Source organism: Gossypium arboreum, chromosome 11 (assembly GCF_025698485.1).
Source record: "Gossypium arboreum isolate Shixiya-1 chromosome 11, ASM2569848v2, whole genome shotgun sequence".
NCBI lineage: Eukaryota > Viridiplantae > Streptophyta > Magnoliopsida > Malvales > Malvaceae > Gossypium > Gossypium arboreum.
Window position 1 is genome coordinate 22101770 of NC_069080.1, and position 27225 is coordinate 22128994.

The 27225-nt window shown below is 34.8% G+C and overlaps 3 protein-coding genes across 5 annotated transcripts in view; 2 read left to right on the top strand and 1 right to left on the bottom strand.

Annotated features, from left to right (window-relative positions):
- Positions 1-1127: 1127 nt before the first annotated feature.
- On the top strand, positions 1128-5564 carry LOC108471046 (uncharacterized). 2 transcript variants are annotated; one of them, XM_053020842.1, is made up of 5 exons: positions 1128-1463; positions 1586-1630; positions 1804-2055; positions 2442-2620; positions 4214-5156. In XM_053020842.1, the coding sequence occupies exons 1-5, from the start codon at positions 1244-1246 to the stop codon at positions 4301-4303; spliced, it is 786 nt and encodes a 261-aa protein (XP_052876802.1). In that variant the 5' UTR covers positions 1128-1243; the 3' UTR covers positions 4304-5156. The 2 variants fall into 2 exon arrangements, with proteins under 2 accessions (XP_052876802.1, XP_017628105.1); XM_017772616.2 differs by having other exon boundaries at positions 1130-1463; positions 5100-5564.
- The window catches only part of LOC108470587 (ultraviolet-B receptor UVR8-like), an 87189-nt gene continuing 63675 nt past the window's right edge, over positions 3712-27225 (top strand). Inside the window, exon 1 of the mRNA XM_017771941.2 lies at positions 3712-3721. The gene's annotated coding sequence lies outside the window, so the exon portion shown is untranslated. The remainder of the gene's footprint in view (positions 3722-27225) is intronic.
- On the bottom strand, positions 18983-22745 carry LOC108471303 (uncharacterized). Of its 2 annotated transcripts, none has more exons than XM_053020844.1 (8): positions 22288-22745; positions 21892-21938; positions 21709-21811; positions 21405-21491; positions 21096-21179; positions 20674-20727; positions 20156-20236; positions 18983-19718 (listed from the first exon to the last, which is right to left on the bottom strand). In XM_053020844.1, the coding sequence occupies exons 1-8, from the start codon at positions 22528-22530 to the stop codon at positions 19701-19703; spliced, it is 717 nt and encodes a 238-aa protein (XP_052876804.1). In that variant the 5' UTR covers positions 22531-22745; the 3' UTR covers positions 18983-19700. The 2 variants fall into 2 exon arrangements, with proteins under 2 accessions (XP_052876804.1, XP_052876803.1); XM_053020843.1 differs by having other exon boundaries at positions 18983-19746; positions 22288-22743.

Genomic DNA, 27225 nt, shown 5'->3' on the forward strand with positions numbered 1-27225 from the left:
TGCCTTTATCAATTGCTCCAAGGCCTCTCGTTGATTTGCTTTGCTTCTTAAAAGAAAAATGATTTAGATTCATACTTTCATCACGAGGAGAGGTGTTTATGTATTAGATCATGTTATAATTAGATTTTAAAATTTTCATGCTGAAATCTGATAGGATACGGTGTATCAAACTCGTTTTATAGTTTAAAAATAAAATATTAAAATTCATATTCATATTATTTTATATTATAAAAATAAAATAAAAATAATTTTATTGGTTAGTTTTAAATTGAGTAAGTTCGAGTTTGAAATTTTTTATCAAATTAAGTTGTTGAGTTGGGCAAATAGCAATAAATTATAAAACTTTTGTTTAATTATTGGTGAAAGTAATTGGGAGGTCCTTTGATCATATGGACGAGTTTAAATTATTTTTCTATTATTATATGAATCAATTTAGTCAATATACTATGTATTGTTTAAAATATTTCATTTACTATCTAATAACATTAATATTTTTAAAATTTTTATGGTTTAGCAAATAAAACCATTTATTTAAAGTTGAATAAAAATTAAAATAATAGTTTTCATATAAAATTTAAGCCATAAATGTTAACTTTGCTAAAATGTAATCTTGTTTTATATTTTTACTAGTACAATAATTAAATTCATAGGTTTAATAGTAAAAACAAAAGTAATTAAAATCAATCCCTACAATAAATACACGATCAGATACTGTTTGATATTTATACTTTCACATTTTGCTTGTGCGTCCCTTTTGGAGTGTGTTGTGTTTTTTTCCAACCAATCTGACCATTGTTCAATCCTTTTAACTTTAACTTGTCCAATCAGAAAAAAGGAAAAAGAAAAAACATTATCAAGTATTTTTTTATGAATATGTATTTGGTTTTATAATAAGAAATGTGGAGTCAAATTCGTTAAATATTAAATTTTTAATTATTAAAAAAATATTATAGTAAACTGAGATCCCATATAGATATTCGAATTTAGCATTAATATACGTAAGCATATTCGAAAATAAAAAGAAGGTAAGTTCAAATATTATTATTTGAATTTAAAATTTTAATTGGAATTTATTACGGATAAGAAATTTAGTATTAAAAAAATCGAAAATTTCAGATAATGTCGGTTTCTGATTATTTATTTACTATGCATGGTGGCCTGGCTTTAAATTTTCACGCGGAATTTCAAATTTACAAACCATTTTGAAACCTTCCAACAATTCAAACTATAGCTTCACTCCCGCATGGCGTCCGCCATTGAACAATCTTCTTCGCGACGAAATGAAGAACAACCAGAGTTCGATTTGAGGGAGTGGGGTCTCAAAGCTCGAATCCGCCATGAAAACACTGTTTCAAGAAGATATTCGGGTTCTTATATCAGAAATTTCAGAGAAAATACAAGCTCATTTCGATCCAACTTTACCATTTCCAGCACTGCGTCGTCTCCGGGATGTTCTTTGAAAGGTTCCTCTCTTGTTCATCTTTCCTGTAAAATTTGGTTTTGGATTCAGTTTTTTATCTGAAACATCCGCATCCTTTTATTGAATTCAGTGTTGAATCTAACAACTTTCGCATCATTTTTGCAGCTGGGATCGATCCTTCAACATATTCATTCACTACAGCTCTTAAAGGTGATTTCTAAATCATTGTTATTCAAAAACTTCATAGTTGTCTGGCAGTTATTCGAATATAGATACCGGAATACATATAAATATTTCCAATTATATTGAAAAACTTTAGAAAATTAAACACTCGAGTCCGAATAATATAGGTTTAACTTTCAAGTTGTTTTTTTGTTGTGCAGCATTGCAGGCGAGGACAGTGTATAATAGTTTGGAATGCTCACCTGAGGGATTTGCTTTAAACTCCAAGTGGAATGAAGCAGAGAAGTACATTTGCAATCCTCTTTCAGGAGAGTTTCCAGTGGAATGTTTGTCTGCAAAAACACTCAGTGGAAGGTCATTTCGCAAATTACCAAACAAAATCACCATTTCTGCTCCACTCTTTTACTCTTCAACCACACTTCAGGATGACATTGCTCACTTCCCAATTCCAGGTTTCTGAAATTCCTCATCATCTTTTCCCAGCATTTCATGGGCTTGACCAAAATAATTTGGTTCTTACCAGTTTTTTTAAAAAGATTCTACTGTTAGTTTGCAGTATTCTGTTTTTTAGAAAATCGAATTGAATATCAATGTTAACTGAACTTACTTGAACCGGTACGGTACATTGATTTTTAAAATTTTAAAATAGTATTTTTATATTTTTTTAAAATTTTTTTCATTAATTTAAATGTAAAACGTTTATTTTTATAATTAAAGCGAACACTATGGTTCCGTTTGATTTCGGTTTTCTCATTATTTTTGGTCGGTCCTAAGCTGAACTGGTGAAATTGCTTGATTCAAAATTGGTTTGAAGTTTTAGTTCACCATCTGTTTGCAGAAACGACAGCTGAGAGCTTGACTAGAGATGTGGGAACTCAAAGTACTCCGCCTGCTCTCAGTTCTGGTAGTCTTACTCCTGTTTCAACCCCTTCAATCTTAGAGAGAGCAACGCATCGATGGGGAACTGTAAATGAAGATTCCCCAATCTCTAACACAAAATCAAAATCGGATGAACAGGTATGATTTTTCATGTCTGCTGCTGTTAAACTTGCTCTTCTTTTGGGTACAAAGATGACCACAGTTCGGAAATATGGATGATTTCATGAATCAATTAAACTAAATACTACTTTTATTGGACTTACTAAGGAACTCAGCTCAACCATAAAAAGAATAGTATTCACTTTAGGATGTTCTGCTTATATCATGGACAATGTTGGGGAATTTTTTCAAGCATCATTAAGGCTTGATGTTCATTTTACTACCGTTAAAGCCCATCATAGTGTTGGTAAAAGCTATCGAACTTTAAATGCACCTGCCGGGCAATGATGTATATCGCCCGGCGCTTACTTGCAGTCAGTTACAGGCTTGCAGATATTCTTAATACTTCCACAGGACTAGAAAAGAGCTGATAAAATCCCATAGAAAGCCTGCCATTTAGCTTTATGAATCTTATATGAACTGTCGGACATAAGTGACACTGCTTTCCTTTATTGTGTCGTGTGAGGCCCCAAGGAGTCACAGTCGACAAATTGTGTTGATAAAGCTGCTTGTTTAGTCCTTTTGCATGTGTTGCATACCTTATGGTGGCTTATATTTTCAAGATAAAACAGCTAGGATTGCCAGAATAGAGACATATGCTTACACTGTGCACTTCCAAAGTGCGGGACTGTTTAACATTATTTGGTCCCCCTGCCTATTGTGGGTACATAAGCTGAGGGCTAAGGAAAAACAAAAAACAAAACTGAATAAACCAACTATTATATTTGGTTTCTCTTCATATGTTAAAATATCCTAATTATTCAAATTGAATTTATTTTACTTTTGATTAATTTTTATTTTAAATGTAAAATTAAATATTTTATTTCAGATTTAATAAAAATAATTTAAAATATTATATAAAAAATTAAACTTTACATATTTAAAAATTTGATTTGATACAATTATTTATGATTCTTAATTTATTTTTTAAATTAAAATACTAAATTTGAAAAAATCGAATTGAACGGAAAACATGTGCTGACTGTGAGTTAAGATGTTATGGCCCAACTAGCCTGTTTTTTGTGCAGATATAATTGAGCAATGTCCTTACAAGGCGGTGTTTTTTTGGTTGAGGGGGGGGGACTAATCTCTCAATAGGGGTGTGGCATTTTTATGGGCACATAAACTTGCCCCTACTAGCCTCTTTTCCTGCACCAATAATTGAACTTAAATAAATATTTTAACATTTTTAAAATTTTAAAATATAAATTGTTAATAAATCAAATTTTGTAAGATATGGAATGTTTTAAATATTATTATAATATGAAAAATATATATATTTTTAAAAACATGAAAAATGTATAAATATAATTCGAAATCGAATAGCATGTATTCTCCCAAGATGGGAGACTGATATCTCAATAGGGACCCTCTAAGAATGATAAATACATGGACTCCAATTTGCTTATACAATAAAAAAAATAAGTTAAACTTAGTAAATCGTATATTTTGTGCTGTCATATTTTCAATAATTTGAAAATTTTACGAATATAAAATATATTTTAATTATTCTCTGGGTGTTATTTTACATCTTGTAGTCCTATAGTGTATCTGTCTCTGATTCTTTTCCAGGGGCAGGCTTTTCAACACCAGAAACAAGAATCGGAAAACATTTTGGGATTTTTTAAAAAGTTGTCTGTTTTTTTTTTTTTTTTTACTTGAATCATCTCATTGTTTTAATGTGGATCAACCAAAGATGCTTGCTTCAAATGCCAAATCTTTAAAAGAATTCTTCAGGTTTTTTGTGTTATTTCATCCTTTTGATTGTTTATGGCTTTCAAATCGGTTGCATTTGCAACATACCCTCTTATCCAGAATCCATATAAGATAGGGATACTCATGTTTCGTGGGATATTTTTATAATAAATCTGAAGTTAATTGGGATTGGACTTTGGAGGCAAACTCCTTTAATACTGTTTTTTCCATCCACAATTCAAACTTTAAGATATTGCGTACATTTAACCAGTATTAATCATATATTTAAATATAAATATTAGCATTTGATGTTTCAAGAATCTTTAAATATATGAAAAGCATTAAAATCAAAGATCAGACACCCTCATTTGAGTTTGAATACCATAGTTAAGTCAGCATCCCTTAGAAGATCAAAGAAGTTCCACAATATGTCAATACAAGGTAATGGTATTTTTCAAAACTTATCTTGTTCAGTCTTTTCATTTTACTTGAAGTTTTCTTATTTGCCACATACTCTAAGACGAGGAATTTACAAAGATGTTATATATATATATTAAACACATATTTATCATCCAACAATTAAACTTAAATTCAAAATCTAATAATATAGGTGAAAACAATCGAAATGTTTATTTATCGAATTTAAACTTGAATCTGAATAACATAGGTGAAATGAAAACAATGGAAAGGTTTATTTTATCAAAGTTGGCTAACGAACTGCATGGATGAAGGCACAAATTCATTGATATAGTGGGTTTTGCAGGTTGAAGTGAAAGAAACAAAAGAGAAGAAAGAAGAAGCAGCTATGGATAAAGAAGATGATGGTAAGATTCAAATGAGAGAAAAAGATGAAGAAATGAAGTTCAATTGCTTATCATGGGTGAGAAAAAGGCAGAGAAACAAACACAAATTTACCAGCAAAATTATCTGTTTTCCTCTTCCTAAAGGCTGCTAAAGATGGTATATATGAACAATGTTGGTGGTATTCTTGAGATTCTTCATCTCTCAAAAACAAAGTTGGAAGGACAGATTGAGTGTGAGGCTGGAAATTAAACTGGGCATGTCGGATGTATTCATGTTGATGGTGTTTAAACTGCTATAAATTTTGATATACTAATTATTCGGCTTATATATTTAATATTATATTTGTAGTATGTATTTTAATTTTTTTCAGGGATATCGTGTTAGTACATGTCTATAATAATTATGTGTTTCATTCGAGCTATAATCTGAAATTTTATTTCTTGGTTAGATCACTTGATATTATTCATTGTTTAATATAGTAATATTTATATAAAAACTATAAAATATGCATTTAGGTTTAATTGAATCTGTTAAAAATCACGAAAATTTTATTCAAACTCTACTTGTGTAATAGATAACCCAATTTTTAAACAAGATTATTGGTTTTATTATAGTTAAATTTGATGATTCATGTATTTATGTTATGTTTGACTAAGTTAAATAGAGATAATAATAGGGTAGTGCTTCCTTCGCCCATCTTCGCCTCATGTTTGTATGGATGTTGAAAACACACATCCATGGTTATCGGACACTACTCCATTTTGTTCCACCCTATTTAATAAAATTTTAATTTTATATTATTAAATAATGATTTATAATTTATTCGCCAACATAATTTCGTTACATATAAATCTTTAATATCATATTAACATATTTATGATATTTACCTTACTACTCTCTATGGGTATGATAATACTCTAGAATAACGTATTTTTATGTATTAATCATGTGTTTATTCTGAGCTTGATCCTACTAATTTGAGCTATTTATGTCTTTTTATTTTTTAGGGACTGATTTGGAGGCAAAAGCAAAATTAATGGAAAAAAATGTAAATTTGGAGACATAATGGGCTGATATGCGACACAGGAAAAAGATTGTGCCAAAAGTGCAAGCATAGAAGACACAAGGACTAAAAATGCAAAAAGAAGAGATTTTATTCTACAAGACTCCATTTTATTTATATTAGGATAATTATTAGGATTATTTAAATTTTAGGATTTTGTTTTAATTATCGTTATTTATTTTTAATTAAATGTATTTATCTTTTTAGAATTTAAGTTAAATTAGACTATCTCCCTAGCACTATAAATAGGGGGTGAAGTGACTCTATTTGGGTTTATCTTTTTTCTATAAACACTATCCCCCTGAAAGTCTAGACTTTTGTTTCTTCATATTTTCTTTCAATAAAATTCCCTTTTCCATTTTTATATTTATTTTCTTTTCCACCATTATCATGAGCTACTAAAACCTATCTAGCCAAAAGTTGTCAATATTTCTCAAAAAGGGTTCTTGAGGCCTAGAATCCGTACTTAGCCTTCTCGTCAAGTATTCATCGTTTCTCACTTTTCTGGTGGCGCTTTCGTCCATGGCCCTTAAGAAGTAAGCTTTCAAAGCATATGCAAAGCGACCGCTTTGTATATTTTGGAAGGATTGCACAGTCGGTTCGTTAACTTACTGCGTCAGAGGTTGGCGAGCCAAAGAGACCAAATGGCGTGGGATTCGCAATTGAGAAGCGTTGATCTAGCATAGATTACTGGCTAGAGTCAGGTTCCCTAAAAATCGTAAGTCTAATTTTTAGAGTTGGTGGTCGTAGGCGTCCTCTCCACTATAACTGGCTTACTTGAGTTGAGAAGGGTCATTTAAAAGCCGAGGATTGAACCATATGTTTTACTAGTGAATGGGTAATGATCTCCGTTTGGGGACACGAATCGCCTGATTCCGTTACCACGGCATTTGATGCCCGTCAAAGTTTAGCTTCAAGGATGACCTTCTTGAGGGTCTTCTTGGTGGTTGCTATGCACATTAGATCTTCATTTGGGAAATCAAAGTTCGAGGCTCGTAGTCTTCTAGGGCCTGGCTTGCTAGAAATCTGCTATCGCACTCCCTTTTACGGCCTTCTGGTTCACATAGACTATATCGAACTCAGAAAGTAGAATTTGCCATCGGGCCATTCTCCCGTTCAAGGCAGTTGACTCCATCAAGTACTTCAGAGGATCCATTTTAGAGATCAGCCAAGTTGTATGGTACAACATGTATTGTCTCAGTCTTCGGGTTGTCCAAATCAAGGCACAGCACAACTTTTCAATGAACGAGTATCTCGTCTCACACTCAGTAAACTTTTTACTGAGGTAATATATCGCTTTTTCTTTCCTTCCCGATTCATCGTGTTGGCCAAGTACGCATCCTATAGAATTTTCAAATACCATCAAATACAGTACCAATGGCTTATCTGGATTAGGTGGTGTCAATACTGGGGCATTAGACAAATATTGCTTAACTTTGTCGAAAGTCTTCTGGCATTCCTCGTCCCAACCACCAGGGTTGTGTTTCTTAAGGAGACGGAATATAGGGTCACATTTTTCAGTTAGTTGTGAAATAAACCGAGCGATGTAATTTAATCTTCCTAAGAATCCTCGGACTTCCTTTTGAGTATGTGGTGGAGGTAACTCTTGTATGGCTTTGACTTTATCTGGGTCAATCTCAATCCCTTTTTCACTAACTACGAATCCAACTAGTTTTCCAGACCTGGCTCCAAAGGTACACTTCGCTGGATTGAGTTTCAGCTGGAATTTTCTCAACCTCAAAAATAATTTTCTCAAGACTTGCACATGCTCCTCTTCAGTCCGAGATTTGGCGATCATGTCGTCAACATAGACTTCAATTTCTTTATGCATCATATCATGAAATAGGGTTACCATGGCTCTCTGATATGTTGCTCCCGCATTTTCAATCCGAACGGCATTACTTTATAGCGAAGATTCCCACATGGTCACAAATGTGGTTTTATTCATGTCTTCGGGATGTATTTTGATCCGATTGTACCCGAGAAACCATCCATGAAGGAGAAAAGTGAGTAACTGCCGTGTTGTCCACTAAGGTGTCGATATGAGGTAATGGGAAATTATCTTTCGGGTGGCCTTGTTTAAGTCTCTGTAGTCTACACACATCCGTACTTTCCCATCTTTTTTAGGGGACGGGACGATATTGGCTACCCATTCGAGTACTTAACTACTTGTAAGAAACCAACATCAAATTGCTTCTTGACCTCCTCTTTTATTTTCAAGAACATCGGGCCGCATCCTTGAAGCTTTTTTGAACTGGCTTGCATTCTTCTTTGATGGGGAGCTGTGTACCACAAGGTCGATCTTAGCCTGGGCATATCCGATATGACCATGCAAAGACATCCTTGAACTCTTGGAGTAACTCAATAAGGTCTTGCTTTATCTCTGTGGTGATGCAAGCTCCGATCTTTACTTCTCTCCTTTCTAGTTCATCTCCCAAGTTCACGACCTCTACAGTCTCTTTGTGGGGTAAAATTTGTTTCTCCTCGTGTTCTACCATCCTTAACAAGTCAGGGGACAAGTTACAGTCTCCGTCATCTTCAAAGTTCTGAGATCCTTCTAGACACATATCCCGCTCAAAAGGAGACTCTGAATGAGTCGCAGCATCACTCACATCATTGATATCTGAAGACCTGTTGTACGTACAAAGGAAGATACAAAGAACAAGAGAATCTAAGAACAAAGATGTGTATGGTATGATGAATGAAAAATATTTGCATGAAATAAGTCTAAAGGATGCATTTTATTGAAATAACGACTTCGAACATAAGCCTATTTCACAAAATGACACTTCTTACTCCTAGGCCTAGAGTAATAAGTGTGTTTTGGACATTACTCTGAGTTAGTTCTAAAGACTATAGGAATCTCTTCCACAGTCCAATTATTCAGAACGCTTCCCGGCTCATAGGGGCGAATGCCCGACAAATTCTCTACCCCAGTTCCTTCTTCATATATGGCGTTGATGTCCAAACTCTCCATCATTCCTTCCAAGATTTCCTTTCCCAACGTCTTCCACTTGGAGTGAATGAACCCTCCAGTTACAAAAGTCTTCGATATATGGGGGAAGATCATTGGTTCCCATTCGATTTCTCCCCCACTCGATCGCGCTCTCCTTCTTTCTTGCTTCTTCTCAAGTTCCTTTTTCTTTTGTCTTGCATCTGGCTTGAATCCTAAGCCAAAGCGGTCCCGTTTGTCTGTGGGCATAGGTACTTCGACCCTTCCTTGTAGGCTTCTTCCAAGTCCTTTCCCTAGCAAGGCTCCCTTCCCAACCATCAGTTGTAGTCCCATTCTTGTGGTTTTGGAAAGTCTGGATGTCGGGACTTTATTTTCTTCGACAACAAAGGTCGCATTTACAAATTCCAACGATCGAAAAGAACATTCTATGGCTTCATCATCTATCCTCACATATGGTGCATTGCTGGTAACAGATGCAATAATGTCTTCCTCCACATTTATAGTCACCAATCGACCCTCCATTATAAGTTTAAGCTTTTGATGTAATGATGACGGCACTGCCCCTGCTGAGTGGATCCATGGTCTTCCCAATAGGCAATTGTAAGAGGGTTTGATGTCCATTACTAAGAAGTCTACCTCGTACATGCTAGGACCGATTTGAAGGGGTAATTCAATCCTCCCCATTACTTTCCTTTCAGTACCGTCAAACGCCCTTACTATATTTTGGCATGTTTTCATATGGGAACTATCCACGGGCAACCTATTCAGTGTGGATAGGGGTAAGACGTTTAATCTTGATCCATTATCGATCAATACCCCGGTAATGTGTATCCCTTGCAACGCGTGGTAATGTCTGAGGCCTTTGTGGACCCCTTGCCTCCTAGTGGTATTTCGTCGTCGTTAAAGAAAATAAAATTGTCGTACGATATTGTTGACCAGCGGTCGGTTTGTTGTGAGAGATGTCGTCTTGTGACGTATGTCTCGTTCAGCACTTTCATTAACGCGCTCCGTCGTTTCGAGCTCAAGTAAGGCTAGCACCAAAATACGAGCTGGTTGCTTATGTAGTCGTTCAACGACATTTGTACTCACTATGTTTTAAAATTTTAAGAATTCTCGGCTTCATTCTCGATTCTTGACTCATTGATGGCGATTCAAACTCGACCGTCTTTTTTTCCTTTGCTTCTCTTGTCGGGATTCTTTCTTGGTAATTTTGGTTCCTGTACCTCGGGAACATAACGCTCTCCACTGCGTGTAAAAACCTACATCTTGGTTTTGTTGCGAAATCTTGGCCGGCTTTTCTTTCCTGGGATCATCACATTGCAGCTGTAATTCCATGGTACCCTCTTGCTATCTTTATAAGGAAAGCAACGGGTTTCGGATCACGACTTTTGGTGCGACTTGTGCCCCAACTTCATTCATTTTCGGACGTGATATGATAACCTTTGGGTGGTGGACTTTGTAAACATCCTTCGTCGACCTCTCTTGAGGCACACACATCCGCTTCTTCCCGGTTCCTGACATATTCGAAGAATTCCAGCTCCTTATTATCCATCAATCATTGTACTAAAGCCCTGAATTGGCTGCATTTCTGAATCTCATGGTCCTCTTGATCGTGGAACTCACAATAATTCTTCGCTTCTCGAGGCCTGACCCCCGAATTCTGCGCCATCAAACCTCTTTCCACCATTTTCTTCCATACTTCTTTCAACGGGGTATTTACTTCTACAACATTTATCTTAATTTCTCTCCCCGAACTCTAGATTATCGCATTTATTCCCTTATCCCCATAGTTAGGTAATGGATTCTCCGCACTGGATGTATCATCAAATTTCACAACCCCCATGTTGATGAGTCTTTCAACCAGCTTCTTGAAAGTGGTGCAGTTTTCTATTGAGTGCCCTGTGGCTCCTGCATGGTATTCGCATTGGGCGTTTGCGTCGTACCACTTGGGGAATGGGGGTTGCATTGGTTTTAGATAGAAGGGTGACACTACATGGGCATCGAATAAGCTCTGGTACAATTCCTTGTAGGACATCGGGATAGGAGTAAACTGGACTCTTTCCGTGTTAGGCCTTGGGTTGAAGTCCCATCTTGCGGAGCCCTGATGGCTGGTAGTCACCACCTTTGGTTGGCTCATGGTGACTGGCTTATTATACATACTCGTGTTGTTCACATCGTTCTCTTTCCTTCTCGGGGTTGATCTCTTAGCACTTTCCCCTGCTTCAATCCTTCCACATCTTATCGTGCTCTCTATCATTTCTCCAGACATTACTATGTCTGAGAAGCTTTTAGTAGCGCTCCCTAGCATGTGGTTAATGAATGGAGCCTTCAGCGTGTTGATAAAGAGCATGGTCGTTTCTTTCTCCAGAAGAGGTGGTTGAACTTGCGTTGCTACCTCTCTCCATCTTTGGGCGTATTGCCTGAAACTCTCATTTTGTTTCTTCTCCATGTTCTGTAATGTGACTCTATCAGGGGCCATGTCTGTCACGTGACTGTACTACTTTATGAAAGCCTGTGCTAAATCCCTCCATGAACTGATATGGTTACGACTCAGTTGGTTGTACCACCTAAAAGTGGCCCCAACTAGACTTTCCTGGAAACAGTGGATCAATAGTTGGTCATTATTGACATAGCCTGCCATACGTCTGCAGAACATAATGATGTGAGCTTCGGGACAGCTAGTCCCGTTGTATTTCTCAAATTCTGGAGTTTTGAACTTGGGAGGGAGCACCAGGTCTGGAACCAAACTTAATTCCTTAGCGTCAATCCTACCACGATAGTCGGTGCTTTCCATTTCTTTAAATTTTTCTTCCAACCATTTACATCTTTCTTCAAGCTCTCTCGGGAATTCTACCATTGTCTTTTCTGTTTCTATTACTTCATCAAGATTGAGGACCACAGGGTTGGTCGGATTGTCCCCCGGATTAGAGCCCGAACCAGTCTGATAATTCATCTGTGCCGAGACACCGGCTTGAAATGGTTGAGGCCTGATTGTGACTGATGGCCTTCTTGGGTACACATCAGGTTGTGTCTGAACGTCCGCTGGGACAAACCCCGAAGGGTAGACGGGATCTTCGTTGTCATCTCCATTATTGGTTATGGGGCTTTTCCCTTTTTCTAATCCACCAGCCAATAGACGCGTTAATTGATCCATCATACTTCTTTGGGACTCCAACATCCGGTCCCTTACATCTTCTTGGATTTTGGCCACCGTTCTTGCATACGTGTTTGTAGTTGATCCTGCATCTCTTTTGCATTTGTTCCAATCTCTAACCTTTGATCCATTGCTTTTGTTTTCCTCTTGTACCATAACGATGTTCCGTGGTAAGCGCCATGATTTTAGGGTTTCTTGTGAGTTTTAGTGCGTATGATGCAATGCTGATGCATGAATGCAATGAATGCGATGAATGCAAAAAGGGGTTGATTCCAATTCGATTTCATTAGAGTAACTTTTCTAGAAAACAAGTTTCTTTACATAAAATAGATTACATATAAGGCTTGGCCCTGATACTTAAGGCCTTGACCTGTCTAAGAAGCCAAGCTAGCTTTTGGCCTCGGTCCGACTCTAACTCGTATTTTAAACTCAGCACATCGGCTTGTACTGCTAACGTTTGCAAGTGGTCAGCCACTTCTCGTACTTGAGTCAAAGCCTCGCCCATGATGTAGTCCCTGCTCCTGACTTGGTCTTGGGATTGATGAAGTTGCTCCTTCTATCGCTCGATATTTACTTCGAGGAGTTCTATCTGAAGTTCACGATTTTGCAACGCTATTTTGAGTTCTTCTATATTCTTTTTTAATTCTTCGATTCTGTTCTGACTAGCTTTCAACTCGATTGCAGAGTTACGCGAGCGATACTGGTACAATAACCTCTCTAACTCTGATATCCGGATCTTTAACCCTTCTTTCTCATTCCGACTTTCTACCAAACTTCTTTTCAGAGCACCTTCTCGAGCTTGAGCATCGTGAAATTTTTCCTCCCACTGGTTGGCTTTGCTTTGTTCTTCTTTAACTTTATGTCGCCATTGTTCGGATGTTTTTCCTAACCCAGCGGTTCTCATTGATCTGTGCAGCTTCTTATAGTCCGTTTTCAAACTGTCTAAGTCCTCTTCGGCCTTGTTTTTCCCTTTTCTGAGTCTTTCAGCTTCTAGTTTCTGGGCATCGACGTCTAACCCTAACTGCATCTTTTCTTCTTCCAAATGCTCGATCTTTTTTTCTAGCTCCAGACTCTTTCTCTCGAAATCTTGCCTGATGATTTCCAGCTCAGATGGGATTACTTTCAAGTGCTCTTCTATCAACTGAGGATTCCCTTGATTTGATGTAGGGATGTTGTCGTTAATCCTCTGATTCCACCATCGGTCGTACTCAAGAGTAGTCATGGGATTGGCAGCAAACTTCTTTATTTTACGAGCTTGGTTCCAGACATTTGATATCTCGCGAACTTTCTTTTTGTAATTATTCCCTGTGAACGTGAACTCGCACTGGGCTAACCCGTATGTTGGTGGTGTAAACTATTTGGATCTGTATTGTCGCAATGCAAGCAGAGGAGCGTATCCGACGGCTCCCCATACTCCTAACAAGGGAACCCAATCAAAATCTCCGTATCGATATAATATTTCATCAGGGACCATCCACGGGGCTCTCCATTCAACATCTTCTTCTTGCAGATTTTGGAGAACCGTTATCCAATTTTCTTCTGTTACATCATCTCGCCTCGGTGTAGCCACTAACTCTTTCAATGGAGAGTAATTTTCGAGAAGATACGATATGAGACATTTTCACTTTCCAAAATGGTCGTGGAACCAGATAGCAAGAGTGTGCACATCTAATAAATCTCCTTCACCGCTTCTTCTACAAACATTTAATGATCTGAAAGTTTCCGCCAAGATTGCGGGTACAGATGTGGTTCCTTTACCAAGCCTATCAAAAAGGTCAACAACAGCCTCGTCTACATGCCTCAAAACCTTGGGGAAGATGACCAGTCCATAGATGCTCAAAGCGAAGACATCTACCCTTTTCTTCACGTCAGGGTGCGCTAAGATTAAATCCCTCAGGTTCCTCCATGGGATGCATTTACAATCTCCTTTATGTTTGATCCGGGTTGTCACCCACTGTTTGCTCATCCCCGTGATGTTCATCAGTTTTTTTGAAAATGCTGGGACGTTAGCAGGTCTGGTATAAATTCTGTCTATCTGAATCTTTGGGCAACAGAGCAAGGTCGTGTATTCTTCTATAGTAGGTACCAAATCTACCTTCCCGAAAGTGAAGCAACTGTAAGCAGAATTCCAATATTGGGCAAGGGCTCGAAACAGGTGCTCGTCTACCTTGACATCAAGCAGATAAGGTAAATCACCGTAATGACAATAAAATAACTGTTTGACCTCGTCGTCCCACTGGTTCCATATTTCTTTCAACTCTTGGAGATTATTTCGGTTCTGCTGATCCGAGTGAAATTCCATAGCTCTGACACATACTCCTTGGTAAGACTGTCACCTTTCTCTTGTTGTGTTGTCTCAGCCCATATCCGGACAGCCGCGTTGTCTTCTACTTTATCAAAAAACCCCTTTTCCATGATAAGCTATCTATTTAGGAACCGAATGTGAATCAACACCTTTTATGATGAAAATGCCATGCAAATACAATAAAAGTAAAACAAAGCAAGTCAGTAATTTATACGCAGTTCAAAGCAAACAAAGAATAATAAATATAGCACTTGCTTAGGTAATCACTAGGGTTTCGGAGTGGCTCTACCTAGGGTGGGTTCTTAAGGCTCACTACATGGGGTTTGATTCTAGAATAAGGGTACCTGAACCAGTAGATTCCTCGATCTTCACCCATTATAGGCTCATCTGATCGAGAGTTCGATTCGGGAATACATTTCCCTATGGCTGCACGGAGATGAAAATCTTACGAAGACATAGGTACGGATGTATCCCGAAAGCGATCCACTATCCTGCACGGAGGTAAAACCTCACAAAGGAGTAGTTTCTCACTCCCACTTAAAGGGGTGTGACCACAGCGGTCATGCAATATGCAAAACTATTTAAAAACTCGAACCAAGGCAGTAGGTATGGTACCACAAAAATAGCTGATGAAATGCAATGAAAGGATCGTATTTTAAAACCAAATTTTTTATTTTCGATAAAAAGACAAGAGTTAATCAACTTGTGGCTTGACTCTCTCATTCGTGTCCCCAGTGGAGTCGCCAAGCTGTCGTAACCATTTTTTGAAAAAAACAGGAATCGACTTGGATTTTGAAAATAAAAGAACGGGAGTCGCCACCAATCCTTTTTGACGAGGTGTGATCGGGTCACCTCATAAAAGTGGTTGTTTTTAATAAATAGTTTGGTTTATTTAAACAACAATTTTGGTCTACGAGAATCAAGAAAACAGGTTCGGGAGTCGGTTACGCACGAGGAAGGATTAGCATCCTCGATATGCCCAAAATTGGTACCTAGTTGATTAATTAGTGTCTTAGTGTCGAAAATTAAAAAAAATTTGAAAGAATTTTAAAATACGATCCTTCTTTATAAAAGCTCAAGTGTTAAAGACCTCTCGTCTCAAAATATAAAATGTCACACCCAGTAAGTTAGGACACGACATCTTAAATTTTCGAGAGCGAGCTTGCCTTTTATGAAATCGTGTATTTTATTAAAAGGGTATTCGATTATTTAGAATAACGAGAGAAGTCGAAACCCAGTAAGTTAGGGTGCGTTTTCTCAATTCTCAAACACCGAATATTGCCTTTATTTCTAAACAAAATTCTTATTTCGAGATGACAAAATATCATACCCGTTAAGTTAGGGCACAACACTTCACATCTTGAGAATAAGCATTTTCAAAACTCGTATAATGATTTAAAAGAATATATTCCGTTATTTAGGTTAAATGAGAAAAGTCGAAACCAGTAAGTTAGGGCACGATTATCTCGAATTGCCTAATATAGGATATTACTTTTATGAAAGAATTGTTTGAATATATTGAGTGACAAAATATAACGTGATTTATAAAGGCAAATTTTGGTATTAATAATAATGTATAATAATGAACGTGACGATAACAAAAATAATAATGTGAGCAATTATATAAAATGAAATGATAGCGAGGTCTAGTAATGTGTAAATATAAACAAATGCATGAAGAAAATAAAACCCTCGAATACATGAAATAATAAAGATGCATAAAACATGACAAAAGAAAAATGGCGATGATGACGAAAATAATAATAATAGCAATAGTATAAGACGATAATAATACATATGGTATTAAAATATATATAATAATAGAAACGAAAAATATATATGATATATTAAAATATGCGGGATATATATGAAATGAGCACATAATAGTTATAAAATATACATAATAGAATGTACAAACGATACGATATTTACAAGTATATACGTACATATGCAATAAAGTATATATTAATAGAATAATAATAACCATGTAAGTGATAAAAATAATAATGGTAATAATATTTAAAATATATGTACATGAATAATAGTAAAAGGTATGTATATATATAATAACCATGTAAGTGATAAAATAATAATGGTAATAATATTTAAAATATATGTACATGAATAATAATAAAAGGTATGTATATATATAATAGTAATAATGGTAATTAGAATAATAATAGTAATGATAGTATCAAATAATAGTAATAATAATAATATTAATAATAATAATAATAATAATAATAATAATAATAATAATAATAATAATAATGAGGATAAAAATAATAACAATAATATATCAAGCAACAAATAATAATGATAATAGTAATAATAAAGAAATGGGATTAAATTATGAAGAAACAAAAGTTCGAGTATAGATTTTAAAATAAAAATAGCGAAATGCAGATTGGAGGCTAAAATGAATCACTGGTAAATCTGAGGGCCACATAGGAAATTAACCCATACTCATAAACGGCACTGTTCGGGTGCTTGGCCATTTGAGTGGTCTAGGGACCAAATTGTAACAAAAACAAAAGAAGCGATCAAATTTAGAAATATCAAAGAAACGAGATAGGACCAGATGGAAACCAAACCTCAAAAGCGGAGGGATCGAGGCGCAAATAGACCTTCAGTCCCAAAACACGCGGATCCTTGGCACAAGCGGGTCGGGTCCTCGGTTCAGCATGAAACACGCCGCTTTTGGGGATGGAATGTTTGCCCCAAACGACGTCGCACTGCAGAAACTATAAAGGCCAAATTTTTGCTGAAATTTCATTCTTCTGAGTTAAAAGGAAAAAAAAAAAAAAAAAAGAGAGAGATTTCTCTCTGCAAGTGACGAGGTTCGGCCTCGGTCCCACCACGCCCACAGTAAGCGCCGCCGCAGCTCGGCCACGTCGTACACGGTGGTCGAAAATCGTCCTGTAACTTTTCCCTCTTTTTTATATTGTTATTTTATTTACAATACATGTATATGTGCGAATGAAAGGGTGTGAAAATAGAAAAGGAAAATAAAAGAAAAATAAATCGAAGGAAAAATGAAATCACCTTTGTTTTTCTGATTTTTTTGATTCAATGTTTTTCGTTTCTTTCTTTAACGTTTTGCTCTTTGATTGGATATTCTATGCCTTTGACTACAGACTCTTGTTTGTTGAAATCAAAAATTCCCCCTTTTTTTGATTCGGCTTTATATATATATAGCCATTACATGTTTTTCTCTTTTAATATTTTGTCTATCCTCCTATTGTTGTCGCAGGCAAATGGTAGTGGAGCGAGGCGGTGGTGGAGGTGCCACTAGCACTGAGGCGTGGTTGAGTCGAAGACCCTAGGTGCGGCGCACCTAGGGTTTGAAATCTGTTGTTTTGCTCTAAAGGTTTGGGCTACATTATTTTGGGCCTATTGGGCTTGGGTTGTAATGGGTTTTGGGTAGGTTTGAGTTGGGTCCCAAAATTGGGCTTGTACATTAAAATTTCAGCATTATTATAATCTAAAAAAGCAAAGGATTGGCACGTGTAACTTAAAGAATGTCGATCGCAATTTTTTATATAATTAGGTGAAAATTAAAATAAAGAAATTAAATTACAATTTTAATAAGGATTGAAAACTAATTACTATTGTACAATTTGAGAAAAAAGAAATATAAGGCGTTTTTTTAATGTAGAATATATAAATTAAAGTATAAAGAATACAAAGACCAAAACTGGAAATTTACCATAACTGCAGATTTCAAAGAAAAATGAAAAAACGGTGTGCTTGTTCTACATTCTTTTAATCTGAAATCAGTAATAATGATGTATGAAATTCATATAATTAACTGCGAAGACGATTCCTGGGTTGGTCAAGCAAAAAGTGGTGCTAGGAAATGGTAAGTTTTGGGTAAACTTTTGAGGCACTGAATAATAAGCGTTGAAGGGGGTATTCCACTACTAAATACTTTTCGAAACCTCGTGCTGATGAATAACACTGATGAACAGACCATTAAGGCCAACAGCAACAGAATTACCCTGATACTCAAATATTCTAATCCAATCCCTCTCCAGGATGATAACTTTTAATTTTATGGTTTCTTCGATGCTATGCTGCTATGTTTGTTGTTTTTATGGTAAAATTCGTTTGACAGCCCCGTCAGTGTTCACCATTTTAGTAGCAATACTCAACTTTCAGTGTATGTTATCATATGTTTTTAAAATATCCTATTTGTTCGTAACATGCCTTAAGTTTCTAATCTGATTATTAATCACACCGATTAGTCCAATATTGCTAAATAGGCATCATAATAATAAAAAATGAAGAGTTCTTCCTAAGCAAAATACATTTTAGCAACCATATGAAAGATCAATTCTAGCTGATGAACAAAAAAAAAAATTCAATTGTTCTAAATTTTCTTTTTCTTTTCCTTGTAACTTTAATGTCAATATAAAACGTATGCAAATTAATATATACATACATATATATATATATATATATATATATATATATATAAAATACAAAATTTCACAAGCAAAAGAAGAAATCATGATGTACTTGATGAAGCATTGTAGGTGGAATTTGAAATAAGTCTAACTTCATATAGGTTATTCTCTCCTTCCTGAGCCATAAAAAAAATATTAAACAAATTTTACATAATTATTGTTTTTAGTATTTTTAATGGTTGAAAGTGGTTTGTATCTGAAAAATATTTTAAATTATTGAAAATTTGACATAATTTAAGTGAAAAAATATAAATATGAAGGTCGGGTCGATAAAATATAAATCATATAAAAAGTTATGTAAGCGTAAAATTAATTTCACCATCATATTTTATATTCTATTCATGTAGATCACACACATCAAATTTTAAATAAATTAAAAATGATTTAAGATAAAAACTTTCAACTAATAAATATATATTGATAAATATAATATTCTCAATTATATAAAAAAATATCAGATTCAATTCAAAATTGACATGCACGATGAATGCAAATATATTACTAAATCCAATGGTTGGATAATTAAAATTTTAATACTATAAAATGTTATTTATAGCATTTTATATGTATATACCTACACAGGCAATTTCTATGGAGTAGAAAAGTGAAAACGCACCTACTTCAGCAGAGATCCCTGGTCCAAAGAACGAAGCAAATTTTGCCTAAGAAGCCATCATTTTAGTTAAAATTAAGGAATTATAGAATAATAATGTCTTAAATTCACATACCATAACTTAATAGGTAGACATGTTCACGAGTCGGGTCACGCAGCTAAGACTTGAAATTTGTTTTTTAGAACTGTTTTGGCCGATTCGATCCAGATTCTTGACACGAATTGACTAATCATTTAATATAAAAATAAATTTATTTTTACTTTATTTGATTGGCCAACACATTCATCCGTTTGGATCGCTTTTTACACTGAATATGTTTTAATTATTTCAAGCTTGTTCACGTTTTTGGAGGGTTATAATCTATGCCTATGTTCAAATATGTTTGACACATAGAGTGTTAAACATGGAAACATCAAGTAAAATAAGAAATCAAAACAGTACGAGCATATTAGTTTACCTGTCTCTTTTCGAAATCCGACAACTCCAAAGCTTTAGCCTCAAACACCAGGACTAAACAATATTTACCATCTTCTGTGACCTAAGACATGGTAAAAAAATAAAAAGTAAAGCATCAAACATCACTTTGGAAATGGAAAGACACTAAAATTATATTACTCGAATTTTTAGGTGTGCATCTTGAATATTAATACGAGTCGTATATTTTTCATTTATTTGGATGGTTCTTGGAGAGTCATATCCCAAACGCTTACGCAAATGTGTTGGACAAGAATACTTCAAGAAAAGGAAGAGTTGTGGTAACATATTGCCGAAATATTCTTCAGAAATCACATATGTTTATTTTATATGCCATAGGGGAAAAACAAGTTCCCATATTGGACGCATTTGCTTATTAATGTACTCTTAAGTCGTGTTCATCAAAATTGCGAATGACAAACACCAATGATATTTTCCATTTATGATCAGCAAAAAAAAAAATTTCATGCTAGAGATTAAACCGAAGTTCAAAAAACTTACTTCTTCCCGGATCATTTGAAGAATAGGTGCATTTCTCCTTGGAATTCCTCCGCCCTGAAAGTTGATACAGAAAAAGAGCTGACATCAAATAACTTAAATTTGGATATAGGAAATTTTACAACACATAGCAAATTGGCAATGAATTAGGTTCGATTTCCCCCATTATATGTAGGGGTTGGTTATTGTTCAATAATTTTTGTGATAGCGTTTACAGATTAAAAAACATATTACGTGTTACTTGGATTCAAATGCAAGTGTCAAATAGTGCATGTGTTCAACACTGGTATGGCGAGATATTTTAAAGTTGTTTCATGTGTTCGGAGGATCTTTAGAGATTATATCCTTATATTCATTTTTCGAATATGAGTGTCAAACATTGATACTTAAACAAAAGTAAAGAGTCAGAGTAACATAAGAAATACCAGACCAAACTGGAAAATCCGTTTCAATGCCTCATCCAAATGCTGTTCATCCCCGTAGCGATATCTCGTAACATCATTCCTTACCTAATGAAAGCTAAATAAAAGTCATTTTTTGATGTGATCCACAGAATTGAAATGAATAAGCACAGATGTAGTCCCATGATGGTGGACAGGTTGACAAATTCAAGTTGGAAATTGAAGATAACTAATGCAACCTAATTTAGCCATTGTGCAGAGAAGCTAAGTTACTCCAACTTCGGTGTGAGTGTTGCAAATGAGTTTGGATGAAGAATCTGATTTCGAAAGTACCTGCTTAAGGATAGGAGTGGCAGCGGTTTCCCTCAACATTTGAGCATCCGAATAAGTCAAGCAAGGCACCGGTTTCAGTTCTGCGTACTGTAATACAACCGACAACCGAATAAGATCATGATGAAAATGTATAGTCAGGCTTTCCCAACATAAGCCCAGACAAAGTTGAACCATCATGCATCAAGCAACTATGTCGTGGAAGTCCTAATTTCAGATATCTGAATCCACTATTTGATGAGGAAATATGAAACATAATGTTTTCAAATATCCATTTCAATCCTACTCCAAGGAAGAAAACATTTACCTTGAGGGCCATTCCGATTATTGCAAGAGGGAAGCCGTAAGTCAGCATTATCGCGGACCATTCGGATCCCGGAAGAATGTTGAAGTATGCCCCAAAACCATACCTGTATGTTCAGAATGTAACCAAGTATAAACCAAATACGCTAAAGAGAAAGAGGGAAACACCAACTGGTAAAGTACTCACGAGAGGAGCGAAATTCCAAAACCGAGTCCAACAACACCAAATGAAAGCTGCAAATAAACAATTATCAATAATTATATTCATCCGAGTATAAGAAGACAAGAGAAATACACACACACACACACACACACACACACACACACACACACATACATACAAACACTAGCAATTATAAGCATTATCAAACTATTTCTCTAACTAGTTTTAACTTTAAATCAGAATCAAGGTTATGAATTTCTGGAAATAGGGTAACTACGCAATATCAAGATGCCTTCAAGGTAGGCCTAGCAATTTGTATATAATACCAAACCTATACTTCAACTGAACAACCAACTCGTTCAAAATCATAAAAAGAAAAAAAAAACTCCTTTAGAAAGGAAAAAAAAAAAGATTGATTACCTTGGACAATGAGAATCCATCATCAGCGACAATGGTTTTTGCTGAATTAGGCTGAGAAGTTGAATCGGCCGCTTTTGTTATGAAAGTAAGTTTAAGACTATGGGGTCGGGTGATTGACGCTGCGGGGTGGAACTGCCGGTTTGATGGAGGCGGCGGAGATAAAAACCAACGACGGTGATTTAGGTAGTGATGATGGGAATGGATGATTATAGCCGCCGTTGATGGTGGTGATATTGCTTTCATTTTTTTGTAAATTTCTCTGCGTTTCCCGTGAAATTACTTTGGTTTTCTTCTTCTTTTGGTTTGGAATTTGAGTGTTATTATCTTTTGGTGTGGGAATGAGAGGCTGTAGTTGGTTAGAGTCTCAGCTTCATGTTTCAACCGCCAAATTACATATGACTCTACGTGTCACTAATGTTTTTCTCTAATATTTTTTGTCCTTCACTTTTTTATTTTTATATTTTGTTCATCACTTTTAGGATCATCTTTTTCTTTTGTTTTTTATCTCTAGAATTTCACAAATTTGAATTGACCAATTCATCAATCAACACTAAAACTTAAATTCCTAATTTCAAAGGCGCAAAATTCTCAAACAAATTGATGAAAAGGAAGAAAAATAAGATTGAGTTGATTTTACAGATTGATTTTAGCATTCACATTAATAGGGGTTTTATTTCATAATTACTTCAAAACCGCAATCCTTCTTAATTACTTGTCAAATTAGTGATTACCAGTCTAACCGCAAGCTTACTTCTAATTTAAGTTGAATTAAGACTTGTAATGATTATTTTTGTTGATTTTGATGTATGTACTTATATCCAATCGAGAATTCAAGGAGGGGCCTTATTTTAAAAAATTGTAAAAAGGAAATGGTCTAGAATTTATTTACAATAGAAAATATGGACATCACATATATAATAAGAGTAATTACATGTTATTATTTATTATCATAATAGATTAGTCCAAATTAAAAGTGATCTAATTTGGTTGTATGAGTCAAATATGTTTAGATACTCTAGTAATTGAGTTCTAATCAAATTCTAATTAATGATAGGCTAATTAGAAATTAGAACTAATATGCCAATGTTATAAATATTAGGGCTATGGTCCCTAAATTACACACAATATATCTTTTCTAATATCCCATCCTTAGAAAAGAGAGCAAATATTCTCTGAATTTTTGTTTGCTAATTTAGAAGGTTAAATCCCCAAGAATCCATAGATTTCAAGGGATTCATGGATTTAGGTACGCTTCCGCATTTAGTTTTATTCTTATTTTGTTTTTGATGATTTGACATTACAAGATCCTGATTTATGATTTATTAAAGTTTTATATCATATATTAATTTATTATTCTAACAAGTGGTATCAGAATCTCGTCATATCGAATCATTGAGAATTGATTAAGGTTTTTCATTTGAATGATTGATTCATGAAATTTCATGGGTTTTATTTTTTTGGATATATATATTGATCTTTGAAGGTTTATATTAAAATATTTTTTTTAGATCTTGATTATCTTGAATTCATATCAAAATTTTAGGGTTTTGTTTTAATTTTTAATTTGGGTGATTTTCAAATTGGTAAATTCAATTACAGAGTTTGAAATATTTGCGAATGGTCATATTAAATTCAATATTTTTTTCATTTTTGTTTCAATTTGCAAGTGTTTCAATTTTTATTAAGTGAATAAATAAATAAATAAACCTATACGACATTTTGTTAAAAAAATTGGAAAGAAGTTCACATTTTCATATGTTTCATTTATATATATAAATATATAATATACGCATGTTTTGATTGGTTTAATGCAAGTTGTTTTGAAAAATTAAATAAATATGTATATGATTATCTTTTAATTTGATTGAAAGATGAAATTAAGGTAAATATTTTGAAATAAATAAATTCAGATTTTGGCTTTTAATTAAGAATGTCTAATATTTTAAATAGATTAGTTGAAACAAAATGTCGCCATAGTGACCTCTTTTGTGTAGATTAGTTTATTTGAAATATCAAGATGATTATATATTTTCGTGATTCATGCGTTTATTGATTGACCCAAAGGTAAGTTAATATTTGATAGAATTTTAATGACATCTGTGGTGATAAATGTGTGAGAATTATAAGGTATTTTTTTGTGAGCAATAAGTTATTCCAAAGATTAATTAATTGTTTGACATTATTTATTGTCAATGTTTGATTGCTACAACAAGAGTATCGCTTACTATTAATATTACTATTCAAAGACTTGATATTAATTTTGTACTTGGTATCTTAAGATGAGATTAGCCATTATCTTGAATTTATTGTTTACTTATAAATATTGATTTAAGCTTATTTTTATTTGTTCTATATTCATCTAATTTATCTTCTGCTGCCACAATATCTACTAATATAAATTCTATACCAATCCTTAATGGAACTAATTTTAAGGAATGAAAAAAGCACTTACTTATAGTGCTTGGCTATATGGACATAGACCTTGCATTAAGGGAAGAACAACCTGCACCTCTCACTGCGGAAAGCACCTCTGATGTTAAGAGGGATTTTGAGAAGTAGGATCGTTCAAATCGCATGAGTCTAATGATCATGAAACATAACATTCCAAAAGCCTTTAGGGGCACAGAATCTGAAGAGATTACTCAGGCCAAGGGTTTCCTTGATGAAATTGAGAAATGTTTTGCTAAAAACGATAAGGTTGAGATGACACCACTTCTGACTTCTTTGATGTCTATGAAGTATAAGGGTCAAGGAAATGTAAGAGAGTACATTATGGAGATGTTTCATACTACTTCAAGACTTAAGGCACTTAAAATCGAGCTTTCTAAGGAATTGCTTATTCTTATGGTTTTGGTATCGCTTCTTGCACAGTTTAATCAATTTAAAATTAGTTATAACTGTCAAAAGGAGAAATAGACTCTAAACGAGCTCATTTTTCATTGTGTGCGAAAGGAAGAAAGGTTGAAGTGTGATAAGTCTAAAAGTGCTTATTTGGCTAATGCCCCGAAAGATAAGGGTAAAAAAAGAAAATATCAGAATGAAACTGCTAAGGGTCTAGCTCAAAAGAAACAACAACAAGCTATAGAGAGTTGTTTCATTTGTAACATGTTTAGACACATAAAGAAAGGTTGTACCAAATATCATGCTTGGCGTGCAAAGAAAGGTATAATTCTTAATTTGGTATGTTCTGAGATTAATTTAGCTCCAGTACCTAGAAACACTTAGTGGATAGATTCTGATGCTGCTACTCACATAAGTGTTTCTATGGAGGGTTGTCTGAGTTATCGAAAGCCAAGTGATGGTGAAAGACACATCTTCGTGAGCGATGAAAAATTGGTAAAAGTGAAAGCGATTGGGCATTTTAGGTTGTTATTAGGAACTGGTTTTTATTTGGATTTAAAAGACACTTTTATTGTACTGTCATTTAGACGGAATTTAGTTTCTGTTTCTTCATTGGAAAAATTTAGATTTTATTGTTCATTCATCAACAATCAATTTAGTTTGTCTTTAAATTCAAATATTATTGGAACTGGTTATTTAAATACTTATGACAACCTTTATTTGCTAGAAACAGTTGCATCCTATAATGAAACCTTGCATGTGGAATCACGTGATATTAAACGCAAATTAAATAAGGAAAATTCAGTATCATTATGGCATAAGCGCTTAGGTCATATCTCAAAAGGTAGAGTTGAATGCCTTGTGTCTAATAGTATTTTTGAGTCCCTTGACTTCACAGACTTTAATGTCTGTGTCGATTGCATTAAGGGAAAACAGACCAAAACCATGAGATTGGGTGTCAACAGATCTAAGACGTATTAGAATTAATTCATACAAATAATTGTGGTACATTCCCTATGGCATCCTGGAATGGTCAATAATATTTTATAACATTCATAGACGATTACTCAGTTATGGGCCAACTGTATTGAAATGGGCCCAACCGTGTTAATATGGGCAAGGCCCAATATATCTTGACTTGTAATAGGGCTACGGCCCAGATTAATATTGATATGGGCTAAGGCCCAATTAACTCTGATTTCTGAATAGGGCTGAGGCCCAGTAAAGCTTGAACTGATTTAGGCTCTAGTTGGGTTTACTTTACACACTGAGTTTTCCAAACTCACCCCTTCCTTTTTACTCTTGTAGGTGAGCCTTAAACTGGGGACTTGGAGTTGGTAGGATTCAGGGTGGCCACGTGGACAGCGCAGATGGTTTTTAATTAAATTAATAGTTCTTTAAGTTATTTTTTAGTTATATTTCGGGTTGTAACAAGGCCGCTTTAATTATTTTTAACTGTTTTTAGTATGTTTTGTTAGCTTAGATATGATATTGTTTTAATTGTTTGAAATTGAATAGCTCTAGGGTGCGTTTTAAAAAGGTGACTTGATTTCAAAATATCACGATAACAAAGCAAAGCTTTTGCAACGAAAACGTTTTCAAAATTAATAACCTTTTCAAATGGTTTTAAACGAATTGGTTTTCCATGAACAATCACTCAGTTAAAGTGTGGCAATGGTTGTATGCATGTCTAGGATTGGATCCGTGGAGAGCTGGGTACTTAAGCAGTCTAATTGACTCACCTCTTCTTTTCTGGCATCCTACCTGGTGCACAGCTTCTATTCACTTTGATTTATAACGAAGATATTCTTTAAACACTAAGAAAGACTTTAGATAAAACATGACTTTTCTAGTAACACTTCAATGTGACACGCCGGATTCGGTCATAACGTCTGGGCTGGGTTTGGGGTGTTACAAATTAACTCAACAAAAGGATTAAAAACGTCAGATCTGATCGTGGTGGTGAGTACTACGGTAGATATGATAGCTCAGGTGAATAATGTCTAAGACCATTTGTGAAATTCCTAGAGGAATGCGGTATTGTCCCACAGTACAGCATGCCAAAATCACTTAGTATGAATGGTGTAGCTGAAAGAC

Bases quoted from the DNA above. Each gene is read 5' to 3' on its own strand.
- LOC108471046 (XM_017772616.2), top strand. From the start codon at position 1,244: ATGGCGTCCGCCATTGAACAATCTTCTTCGCGACGAAATGAAGAACAA. The intron at 2,056-2,441 runs GTTTCTGAAATT...ATCTGTTTGCAG, and splicing joins TGCTCACTTCCCAATTCCAG to AAACGACAGCTGAGAGCTTG. The intron at 2,621-5,099 runs GTATGATTTTTC...TGGGTTTTGCAG, and splicing joins AATCAAAATCGGATGAACAG to GTTGAAGTGAAAGAAACAAA.
- LOC108471303 (XM_053020843.1), bottom strand. From the start codon at position 22,530: ATGAAAGCAATATCACCACCATCAACGGCGGCTATAATCATCCATTCC. The intron at 21,812-21,891 runs GTGAGTACTTTA...CTGAACATACAG, and splicing joins TTTGGAATTTCGCTCCTCTC to GTATGGTTTTGGGGCATACT. The intron at 21,180-21,404 runs GTACTTTCGAAA...AGCTTTCATTAG, and splicing joins CCACTCCTATCCTTAAGCAG to GTAAGGAATGATGTTACGAG.